Source organism: Phyllobates terribilis, unplaced genomic scaffold, assembly GCF_046119375.1.
Source record: "Phyllobates terribilis strain yellow unplaced genomic scaffold, ASM4611937v1 Scaffold_2__4_contigs__length_985480577, whole genome shotgun sequence".
In the NCBI taxonomy this organism is placed as follows: domain Eukaryota; kingdom Metazoa; phylum Chordata; class Amphibia; order Anura; family Dendrobatidae; genus Phyllobates; species Phyllobates terribilis.
The window spans coordinates 826,166,259-826,178,449 of record NW_027362762.1 but is presented as its reverse complement, the minus strand read 5'-3'; the positions used below and the strand labels follow the sequence as shown (position 1 = coordinate 826,178,449).

At 42.4% G+C, this 12,191-nt stretch overlaps 1 protein-coding gene across 2 annotated transcripts in view; it reads right to left on the bottom strand.

The window, feature by feature from the left end:
* Positions 1 to 9,810, bottom strand: part of SCARF1 (scavenger receptor class F member 1) — a 103,594-nt gene extending 93,784 nt beyond the window's left edge. For both annotated transcript variants that reach the window (XM_073670759.1, XM_073670760.1), the window contains exon 1: positions 9,503 to 9,810. In XM_073670759.1, coding sequence (XP_073526860.1) covers positions 9,503 to 9,615 — 113 coding nt within the window. In that variant the 5' untranslated portion in view covers positions 9,616 to 9,810. The remainder of the gene's footprint in view (positions 1 to 9,502) is intronic.
* Positions 9,811 to 12,191: the final 2,381 nt, after the last annotated feature.

Genomic DNA, 12,191 nt, shown 5'->3' with positions numbered 1-12,191 from the left:
AACACAGCTGGACTCCAATGAAGGAGTAGAACCATCTCAAGGAGGATCACAAGGAAATGGACAGCATGTGACTTAAATATGAGTGTCTGAGCAAAGCAGGGCCGGCTCCAGGTTATAATAATAATAATAATCTTTATTTTTATATAGCGCTAACATATTCCACAGCGCTTTACATACATTATCGTTGCTGTCCCCATTGGGGCTCACAATCTAGATTTCCTATCAGTATGTCTTTGGAGTGTGGAAGGAAACCAGAGGAAACCCACGCAAACATGGGGAGAACATACAAACTCCTTGTAGATGTTGTCCTTGGTGGGATTTGAGCCCAGGACCCCAGCACTGCAAGGCTGCAGTGCTAACCACTGCGCCACCGTGCCGCCCAGGTTTTTGTAGGCCCTAGGCCTGAGTCTCAGTGGGCCCCTTTAACACACACCACGATTCATGAAGCACAGATACCGCAGAGAAATATATATATATAGTACAATGCCAAAGATTTCACTTCTTACATTACATGAGTGATATCTATTGTAAATTCTACAATAGCTCAGAAATCGGCAAATCCTCATAGTGCACAGTGCAGACTGGACAGTATAGTCCTACATACAATATTATGGGCACCACATAGTCCTCTATACAGTATTATGGGCACCACATAGTCCTCTATACAGTATTATGGGCCCCATATAATGCTCCATACAGAATACTGGCCCCCATATAATGCTCCATACAGAATACTGGCCCCCATATAACGCTCCATACAGAATACTGGCCCCCATATAACGCTCCATACAGAATACTGGCCCCCATAAAACGCTCCATACAGAATACTGGCCCCCAGAAAACGCTCCATATAGAATGCTGGCCCCCATATAACACCCTATAACGCCCCATTGCAGGCTGCTTTCCCCCACCACATAATGCCCCATTGCAGGCTGTTCTCCCCCCTTCATAATGCCACATTGCAGGCTGTTCACCCCCCTATAATGCCCCATTGCAGGCTGTTCTCCCCCCTATAATGCCTCATGCAGGCTGTTCTCCTCCCCTATAATGCCCCATTGCAGGCTGTTCTCCCCCACCTATAATGCCTCATGCAGGCTGTTCTCGCCCCTGTAATGCCCCATTTCAGGCTGTCCCCCCCATATAATGCCCCATGCAGTCTGTTCTCCCCCCCATATAATTCCCTATTGCAGGCTGTTCTCCCCCCCATATAATGCCCCATTGCAGGCTGTTCTCCCCCTTATAATGCCCCATGCAGGCCGTTCTTTCCCCCTATAATGCTTCATTGCAGGCTGTCCCCCCCCCTATAATGCTCCAAGCCTCCATACATTAAAAAAAAAAATAATCAAGTACTCACCTCACTTCTCACCTGCTGCCGCTGCTCCAGGCTCCTCGGCGTTGCCAGTGTCTTCCCGCTCTGCGCTGTGACTGCTCAGGAGAGGGCGCGGTGGAAAGACGTCATCCACCCTCTGACCTGAGACGTCACAGTCAGAGGACGCGGAAGAAACCGGAGCTGCTGCGGAGGCATGAGGAGGGGTAAGTATTGTGCTGGGGCCCTGAGCAAGCGGGTGTGGGGTGGGTGGAGGGGGTGGCACCGGCACCGCTCACGGGTCCCATAATGTGCCGGGGTACCTGATGGCGAGTGGGCCACCCTGCCTGCTCAGGGCCCTGGCACTTGCCCGGGTGCACTGGGTGTTGACGCCGGCCCTGGAGCAAAGGGTCTGAATACTTATGACCATGTGATATTTCACTTTTTCTTTTTTAATAAATTTGCATAAATGTCTACATTTCTGTTTTTTTTTCAGTCAAGATGGTGTGCAGAGTGTACTTTAATGAGAAAAAAAATTACTTTTTAGAATTTACCAAATGGCTGCAATGAAACAAAGAGTGAAAAATTTAAAGGGGTCTGAATACTTTCCGTACCCACTGTACATCGATGGTTATGGATGTCAGTGTTACTGCTGTGTTACATTGTATATTGAGCAGCCTCTGAAATCTGAGAAAATCCAGAAATGGAATTCCCTATTGTTGGAAAGGAAGTGTGGTTGAATACAAACAGGATGTGGAAACAAATGTACACAAGCATGCTATTACTGTGTGTAGCTCAGCAATCACAATGCAGATAACCTCTACAGTTCCACCAGAATTCTTAAAATCATATATTACTGGTTCAATATTTACAGTAGATTTGAGATTTTTTATAGAGAATATTGGGATTTTTCTAATTTGTTGCAGTGTACATCTTTGTGACAGGTAGTGCTGTTCTGTCATCATATGGAAATAAAAGTCGCAGTTGCTGAAAAGTGAGAGTCAATATACAGAAGCTGCATTTTCCATTGTCAGTTTCTTTGTAAAAAAAACCCAAGTGAATCGAAAATTTGGCTTCAAGTAAATTAAACACAATTGAAAAACTTTAACTTCTGTTTAAACTTGTGAAATATGCATTATCATTTCTGGGTGGAAGTCTTTCGGGTTTTTTGAATTTTTATATTCTTTAACACCAGAACTTTAGGGGTGGGTCTCACAGAGGTTAGTGCTGTATAATACCTGAGTATTCAGATAGTTTGCCTAGCATCCAGACAATCTACTAATCAAACCCAGCTCGATATTTTGCTGGACTTTGCACTACATCCACTAAAGAGTGCCTCCGAAATCTCAAGTCTTCCAAAGTGCTACCCAAACACTTGGCTCAACTCAACCATGCATAAAAGAAGTTACCATTATTAAATCTGAACAACATTTCTGATATCACAGATTACTATGTTATGAACTCTGAGTCACATGGTACTATATGCCTCATGATACACAAAGCTGGAAAAGCAATCCTTTTATAAAGGGGTCATAGACAGGACTGGACTGGCCTGATGGACTGGTCCGGCAGAGGACTGCATGGTCCACAACACTTTTAACAGTATCCATACTGTTAACAACATATAGCTAACAACTATAGCAGAGCAGAGAGCCATAGGCTACCTGCACGAATACTCAGGCAGAACAAAGACTGCTTGCAGCCTGCAACAGTCCAGCGCCATGCAAGGAATGGCAACTGACTGCAGTAAAGAGGAATGCACCACCACTTGATGTAGGGGTACAGGGGGACATTAATAGTACCATAAAATTACACAATAGGGAGCATTATAATATAGACACACACTGGGGGCATTATACTAAGGTGGCACATTGGAGGACTTTTCTTTTTTTACTTGGTACAAGCACTCTTCCCATTTGGCCCAGGTGGTTTTAAATTAGCAGACGACAACAAGAGGGGTTTTGCCTATTTTTTCTCAACTTTTTGTCTGCGACCAAGTGGAAGTTTTTTTTAATCTACTTTCACTTGGTGTCGGTGCAACCCAAGGATTTTGGGTTGCAATATAGTTCCCAGTGTCAGAAATCTGGGTTTGCATCCTAGTTCTTTCCTGCCAGCAGGGAAATGATCCCAAACATACTTCAAGAAACACCCAGAAATGGATGGAAACAAAGCACTGGAGAGTTCTGAAGTGGCCAGCAATGAGTCCGGATCTAAATCCCATTGAACACTGGTGGAGAGATTTTAAAATTGCTGTTGGGAGAAGGCTCCCTTCAAATATGAGAGACCTGGAGCAGTGTGCAAAGGAAGAGTGGTCCAAAATTCCAGTTGAGAGGGGTAAGAAGCTTGTTGATGGTTATGGGAAGTGATTAATTGCAGTTATTTATTCCAAAGAGTGTGCAACCAAATATTAACAATTTTGTCAGATCCATTTTTGGGGTTTTGTGGGAAATTATGTCTAATTTGCCTTTTTGTTCTTGTATTTTTTTGTTGTTCCAATACACACAAGGAAATAAACATGTGTATAACAAAACGTGTGTTATTGCAATAATGGAAACAAACTTAAAAGGGTTGTCCCACAAACAAAGTACATTTTAATTAATAGATCTTAAGAGTCAAATCACATGACCGAAGCATTGCATATTTCCTCGTGGGTATGGGGTGTACATACACTGCTCAAAAAAATAAAGGGAACACTTAAACAACAGAATATAACTCCAAGTAACTCAAACTTATGTGAAATCAAAGTGTCCACTTAGGAAGCAACACTGATTGACAATCAATTTTGCATGCTGTTGTGAAAATGGAATAGACAATAGATGAAAATTATTGGCAATTATCAAGACACCCTCAATAAAGGAGTGGTTCGGCAGGTGGGGACCACAGACCACATCTCAGTACCAATGCTTTCTGGCTGATGTTTTGGTCACTTTTGAATGTAGGTTGTGCTTTCACACTCGTGGTAGCATGAGACGGACTCTACAACCCACAGAAGTTGCTCAGGTAGTGCAGCTCATCCAGGATGGCACATCAATGCGAGCTGTGGCAAGAAAGTTTGCTGTGTCTGTCAGCGTAGTGTCCAGAGGCTGCAGGCGCTACCAGGAGACATGCCAGTACACCAGGAGACGTGGAGGGGGCCGTAGAAGGGCAACAACCCAGCAGCAGGACCGCTACCTCCACCTTCGTGCAAGGAGGAACAGGAGGAGCACTGCCAAAGCCCTGCAAAATGACCTCCAGCAGGCCACAAATGTGCATGTGTCTGCACAAACGGTTAGAAACCGACTCCATGAGGGTGGTATGAGGGCCCGACATCCACAGATGGGGGTTGTGCTCATAGCCCAACACCGTGCAGGATGCTTGGCATTTGCCACAGAACACCAGGATTGGCAAAGTCGCCACTGGCGCTCTGTGCTCTTCACAGATGAAAGCAGGTTCACACTGAGCACATGTGACAGATGTGACAGAGTCTGGAGACACCGTGGAGAGCGATCTGCTGCCTGCAACATCCTTCAGCATGACCGGTTTGGCAGTGGGTCAGTAATGGTGTGGGGTGGCATTTCTTTGGAGGGCCGCACAGCCCTCCATGTGCTCGCCAGAGGTAGCCTGACTGCCATTAGGTACCGAGATGAGATCCTCAGACCCCTTGTGAGACCATATGTTGGTGCAGCTGGCCCTGGGTTCCTCCTAATGCAGGACAATGCCAGACCTCAGGTGGCTGGAGTGTGTCAGCAGTTCCTGCAAGATGAAGGCATTGAAGCTATGGACTGGCCCTCCCGTTCCCCAGACCTGAATCCGATTGAGCACATCTGGGACATCATGTCTCGCTCCATGCACCACAGACTGTCCAGGAGTTGGCGGATGCTTTAGTATTGGTCTGGGAGGAGATCCCACAGGAGACCATCCGCAACCTCATCAGGAGCATGCCCAGGTGTTGTAGGGAGGTCATACAGGCACGTGGAGGCCACACACAATACTGAGCCTCATTTTGACTTGTTTTAAGGACATTACATCAAAGTTGGATGAGCCTGTAGTGTGTTTTACCACTTTCATTTTGGGGGTGACTCCAAATCCAGGCCTCCATTGGTTAATAAATTTGATTTCCATTGATGATTTGTGTGTGATTTTGTTGTCAGCACATTCAACTTTGTACAGAACAAAAGTATTCAATGAGAGTATTTCATTCATTCAGATCTAGGATGTGTTATTTGAGTGTTCCCTTTATTTTTTTGAGCAGTGTATAAATCATAGGGCCCCATAGCAGAAGTTCTACTTGGGCCTCCTCCCATAGTATTATGGGTCCCACATAGTCCTCCATACAGTATAATGTTCCCCACATAGCCTTCCATACAGTATTCTATACAGTATAATAGGCCCCACATAGTCCTCCATACAGTATAATGTTCCCCACATAGCCTTCCATACAGTATTATGGGCCCCACATAGTCCTCTATACAGTATTATGGGCTCCACACAGTCCTCCATAGATTATTATGGGCTCCACATTGCCTTCCATACAATATAATGGTCCCCAAATAGTCCTCCATACAGTATAATGGGATCAACATAGTCATCCATACAGAATAATGGGCCCCAGATAAATACTCACCTCTCCTTGTTCCCCACTGCTCCAGTCTCGGCAACGAACTCTCTGAAGCTTTTCATTGCGGGCACGAAATAGTGACATCGTTGAGATAACAGACCGAGAGGGAGAATGATGGGGGAGGGAGCGGACGGATCCTCTTCCATCATTACTTTCAACTGTAATGCCATGCAGGATGCTGATACAGTTAAAAGAGCAATGCTGACTGGCGGCGAGATGTGGTGGGGGGGCAGTGCCGACATTGTGGACCAAATATAATCATTCTGCCGACCAGATTTGACCCTCAAGACAGCGTTTGACATGTATGATATAGGAGGAAATTATTATAAGGACATGCAATGGGGGCAATCATTATAATGAGCCACAATGAAAGACATTATAATAAGGATGCACAATGAGGAACATTATTATAAGGAGATAGAATGAAGGGCAATATAATAAGGAGACAAAATGTAGGACATAATTATTAGGCCCAGTTGCGGGCATTATTACAATGAAGAGGCACAGGGGGGAATTATTATAAGGAGGCACAGGAGGACATTATTATTATTATAAGGAAGCATGGGGGGCATAATTACTCTTGGGGGGGGGCTGTATAAGGAGACAAAAGGACCATTATTACTATGATGAGACACAGAGGGGGGGGGCTATTACCATGTGGTGGCAAAAACTGAGAATTATTACTCTGTAGGGACACAGAGGCACTTATTTTGGGGTGCAAAAAATGAGAGGAATATTACTATGCAGGCCACAGCGAGGGCATTATCACTGTTTAGGGCACTGGTTTTAGCATAATATGAAAATATGAATTGTTGGGCGAATCTGAGGAGGGGGCTAGAAAAGCAGTAAGCCAAAAATGTTACATTTTGCAGAAATTAGTCTTGGATGAAAAAAGTGGTCATGCTGGTCTGGACCAAATGGAAAAGAAAAGGGAAAGTGAGTGACTACAATTAAATGGTGACTTACTAGATTTATCTTTACACTTTAAACATATATGGTGTGCAGAGCACTGGTAACAAACTGATATCTACCATTACATGGTCACTGTATGGTGGTAATGGTAATAGCAGTCTTAGTAGAGTAGTTTTGGTTAATGATCAGTATGATGGTGTTATCACACTGTATTTGCTGGAAATAATTGGTTATGGTCTGGCAGTATTATTTGGCTCTTACAATGCAATATTGATGGTAACATTAGTCTTGTTGCTGTCATGTTTGTTACTTAGCAGTATGGTGGCATTGTTCTGTATATGGTGGTAATAATAGGCCATGGTGTGGCTGTGTCATTTTACCTTATATAGCGGTATTATTGTTAATATTGGTCTTGCAATAAATATTGATTTCCTTCAATGTCAACCAGGTTAAGATTTGTAATAGAGACCCCCACATGGGGAAGAGGGGGAGGAGGACAGCATGGACCTGTGTAATTTCAACTCTAGTGCCACCTATAGGAAGTAGCAATCCTAAAAGTCAAGATTGAATCTCTAATAAGCCTTGTCACATGACTTAGGAGAAAAGCCAGAACCAGAATCTCAGTTTGCAGACACTGTGTTTCGGCGTACTGCCCCTCATCAGTGCAAAGTATGAGTTCTGTGTTGGCTGGGTGAGAGGTGTCTGACCGGGATCCAAGGGGTAACGTTTCTCCTTGAGGAGAGTTCTCTTCCTCTCTGAAGAGACAATTTGCATATTTCCCAGAGGAGCATTGCAGCTTAAAGGTCTCTTCACCTTGACACCCTTTTTTTTAAAATCAAATGTTTCTATAGATTTTTATAAAGATTTACACAAAGGAAAAAAAAAGTGAAAAAACAACAACAACCAGACAAACATTGGAGAAACACAGTTCTTCACCCCCCAACCTTCAGGACCATTAAACATGGGTTATTTACACATCTTGGCTCTGCAAAACCAGCATAATTAGATGAACAAATATTTGTACATAGTAACAATAGTCAATCCAATTACATATAACTTATGGAAGTACTGATAACATTTTAATTCATTTTCAAAGAAGTTTCATTTGAGGCATCATATAAACGTAACTCAAAGCAAGCCAAGGCGAAATCTCCTCAGTTCCCAAGATGTCAAACCAGAGCCATCAATCCATAGACCCCATATCTTGTCAAATTTAGAGATAGCATCTCTTTTTATGTATATGCCCTTTTCCAAATTTACTAGCCAGTTAACTTTATCAATAAATTCTGATATCATAGGCTCCTGATCTGCTATTCATTTTTGGGCTATCAATTTTCTTGCCATATATAACATACGTGCCGCCGCAATTTTGCCGTACTCATCAATAATCAGATCTTCAGCATATCCCAGTATACATACTAATGGTGAAAGCTCTACGTCAGTTGAATAAACCCTGTTAATCATTGCTACAACACTCTTCCAAATGGACACCAAGTTAGGACAGTTCCACATCATATGAACCATATCTGCTATGTTAGTTTTGCATTTAGGACAGTGGGGCACCTTGACACCCTTAACATGTCACTCTCCGCAAGGAGAAACGTTACCCCATGGATACCAACTGCCAGGGACAAATTTTAGCCCCAGCCCGGCTTTGGCTGTAGGTAATGCAAATCTGAGGGAGGGGCACTGTCTGTTTACTTTTACTTTGACCCAGTTTATACAATACTGTGATATCACAACTCCTAACATGATATTTGTCAATAGCTTGTGCAATGTTACATTATCTTAGTCCTCTTAAGTAGGATAACCTTCTGTTACAAGTTATCAAGATAGTTTGCTGTGGGTAATGATAACCTTTTCTACATCTGTACATCTTATCTATGGAAGTGGGATATCATAGGAATCCATATATACTGGCAACATAGTTGTTTTATTAAAAAATTATAAAGGTTTTCTCAACATCAATCTTCAGCAGAACATTTCTCCCATGCCTCCAGGCTTCCTGCTTGCTGAGGGCCGTATGCTCCTGATGACTGACAGTATGGACCAGTGGCATGGTTGCATTACTGGTCTGAACTGTGCGCTCTCCAATGCTTCAAGCAGAGGCAGCTTTGTCTTTGCAGCATCGGAGTAGCGCAGGGGCACTGAAGCTGACCGGATTAAGCAATGATGCCAGCTTTAGAGCAACGCTTGCTTGATCTATAGCCAAGAGCTTGCAAGGGCTGCGCTCCTTTCCTAGGAGATCAGCCATCTAGGCAACAAACAGTGAAGTATACAATTAAAAATCCCTCTTTTCTTACCAACTAATAATTTTTTTAAATGTTGCGTTTTACAGTCATTTTTACTATTGTAAAATTACAAAAAAATCAACAAACATATAGGTATATGTATTTAAAATGGCCGAATAATATGCACCTGACCTAATGTTTTCCTCCTAAACCTAGATTTACATATTATGTAAGATAGTAAGAAGCCATGCCATGATAGCAGATACAGTCATTATTCTTTAGCACCTTCATTTCTACATTGTAGATTTTTGCAGTTGTCAAAGCCTTGAAATGTTTCCCAGCATTTTCCTGGAATTACAGTCTGATAATCAGAAAGTGCCTGGAGATTACAATATTATACAGATAACCATGTACTGAGTTTAAGCAATATATACAGTTGCTGATAAGAGCACTTACCTATCCGATTTACAGACATTTCTTCCAGCAGGATCCAGCTCCTGAGATTTCGCTCTTTGTATCCAGGTCCAGAGCATTAGCATCAGGATCAGCTTTCTGCTATGATAGGACATTTTTAATATATTGCTACATGGAATGAGTTTGAAACCAGGAGAATGAAATCCTAGAATGGCTGAAAGATAAGCCAGGATCTGCCATAGAATAATTCCATCATGGTCACAGGGTGAGTGGTCTTTTCCCTGCAGTATCCATCCCAGTGTGAGTGTCCTTTCACTGGGATCAAGATCCTTCTTGATTTTTTTCCTGAGGAAGTAAAGGAGGGGATGCAGAATTCCTGCTATTGAATCTTTCTAGTGGGAGGGGGAACAGTGACACAGGATCTGAAGTGCAAATGTAAATGCCAAAATATTGAATCATATATAAATATATGGGCTAAGTGTAACCAAGCTATTTTATATACAATAGGAGTCAGGTTTGAAGACCACTCTCAGGTCTTATTTATCAATATCAGACCTAAAACAACTTTATAAAAGTATCTAGATTTGAGAATAATGAATGGTACAAATCCAATGTCATACACCGATTTATAGGCAATACTACTATGATCTATTTACACATAAGTCCATTTTTTTTTTTAGAGAAAATGTTGTCAAATAAATTAATCTATCATTTCTCTGTCCCTCCACTCCCACTAAGTCCTGCCTACTACTTTTACACAATAAAAAGTTTTTTTCTGACAGAATTCTTGTGCAAGTTGCTTAACTGTTGGTCACCTGTCCCAGTTCTAGCACTGGGCTTTGCTCCCTTCTTCCCATATGGCCGACCCCCTCTGTGATGACGCGCATCAGGCTTTAAAATAACTTGTTGTGCATCTTTGATGTCATCATCCATGCTTTTTGAAGTCCGGTTCAGAATTGGTTATTGCTGTGAATCAATGGGAGGTTGTCCAGGATGTTCGTGACCCCTCAGCCCCATATTGATGCATTTCCATAAACATCTGCTTTTTCTCCTCTGGCTTCTCAACATTTGCCTCAACCTCCTTCCCATAAGGGACATTTTTCTGGGAGATTATCTCAACAATTGTCTACTCTTTGTCACTTCGATGTGGGAGATTTTAAAATAAGGCACCTGGCTGTAGCAGAACCTAGTGGGAAGTTTGGCTAGATTCTTGCACTACTAACTGAATACTCAGGCCACACGTAGCCACCTGAGTCTGAGCATGAGAAGAGCCAGGGTGCACATTTCAGTAGAGCTGAACACTTGCTCAGTAGACTTCAGAACATTTTGAAAAAGCTGAAACAGTGCTCCAAAATTAGCAGGTTTGCCTCAAACCATCTTTATTTTGTATTTTACTAATCCAAAAAGACAACAGCATTTATAAATATACTTTCGATAGCAACATTTCTTGTCACAGGCCTTACATCAGGCTAGGTATAAAACATAGTGCAATATAAGAGAATATAACCAGTATACAAAGTAACAAAATAATGTGCTTAAATACAGAATAGATTATTAATTAGGGTAGATGAAAAAAACAGTTACCTGGATACCTGGGGCACAGCTCTAAAACTTGTAACAATTCAGTCAGAAACAACAAAAAATATTTTGCAATAGTCAAGGGGGATATAGTAATACAATAGATGAGGTATATACAGTGGGGAAAAAATATTTAGTCAGCCACCAATTGTGCAAGTTCTCCCACTTAAAAAGATGAGAGAGGCCTGTAAATGACATCATAGGTAGACCTCAACTATGAGAGTCAAAATGAGAAAACAAATCCTGAAAATCACATTGTCTGATTTGGAAAGAAATATTTTTCAAATTTTGGTGGAAAATAAGTATTTGGTCACCTACAAACAAGCAAGATTTCTGGCTCTCACAGACCTGTAAGTTCTTCTTTAAGAGGCTCCTCTGTCCTCCACTCATTACCTGTAGTAATGGCACATGTTTGAACTTGTTATCAGTATAAAAGACGCCTGTCCGCAACCTCAAACAGTCACACTCCAAACTCCACTATGGTGAAGACCAAAGAGCTGTCACCAGAAACAAAATTGTAGCCCTGCACCAGGCTGGGAAGACTGAATCTGCAATAGGCAAGCAGCTTGGTGTGAAGAAATCAACTGTGGGAGCAATAATTAGAAAATGGAAGACCACTGATAATCTCCCTCGATCTGGGGCTCCACACAAGATCTCACCCCGTGGGGGTCAAAATGATCTCAAGAACGGCGAACCCCCTGACGAAGGACTCTCCGTCCGAAACGAGCGTCAGGGCTGTGCCGCAATCTCCCCTTTTTGGACCCAGCAATCAGGTATGGTCAATTTCCAATCGGCTTCCTCCCCCTCCACATTGCATGAGCATTATATAGCTACATTTTCACTTCTGTTCAATCGTACATTTATGTGAGAGGGCAGATACTGACCACCATTCATTGTAGATGGTCGTGCATGGTGCCCGGTGACATGATATTTTATTTGCCTGAAGTACTCACTATATATATATATTTTTTGTCATATGCACCATTTGGGCACCATGTACTGCCATCACTGTCATATTTGCTAGATTGGCTTTGACATACCTGCTGCACTTGTTGTATACCTAGGTTTCTGTGGTCCAATTCTATTATATTCATTGATTACATTGATGTTGTATTTGTACTATTTTGATTGCGGACACATCTTGTGTCTGTAT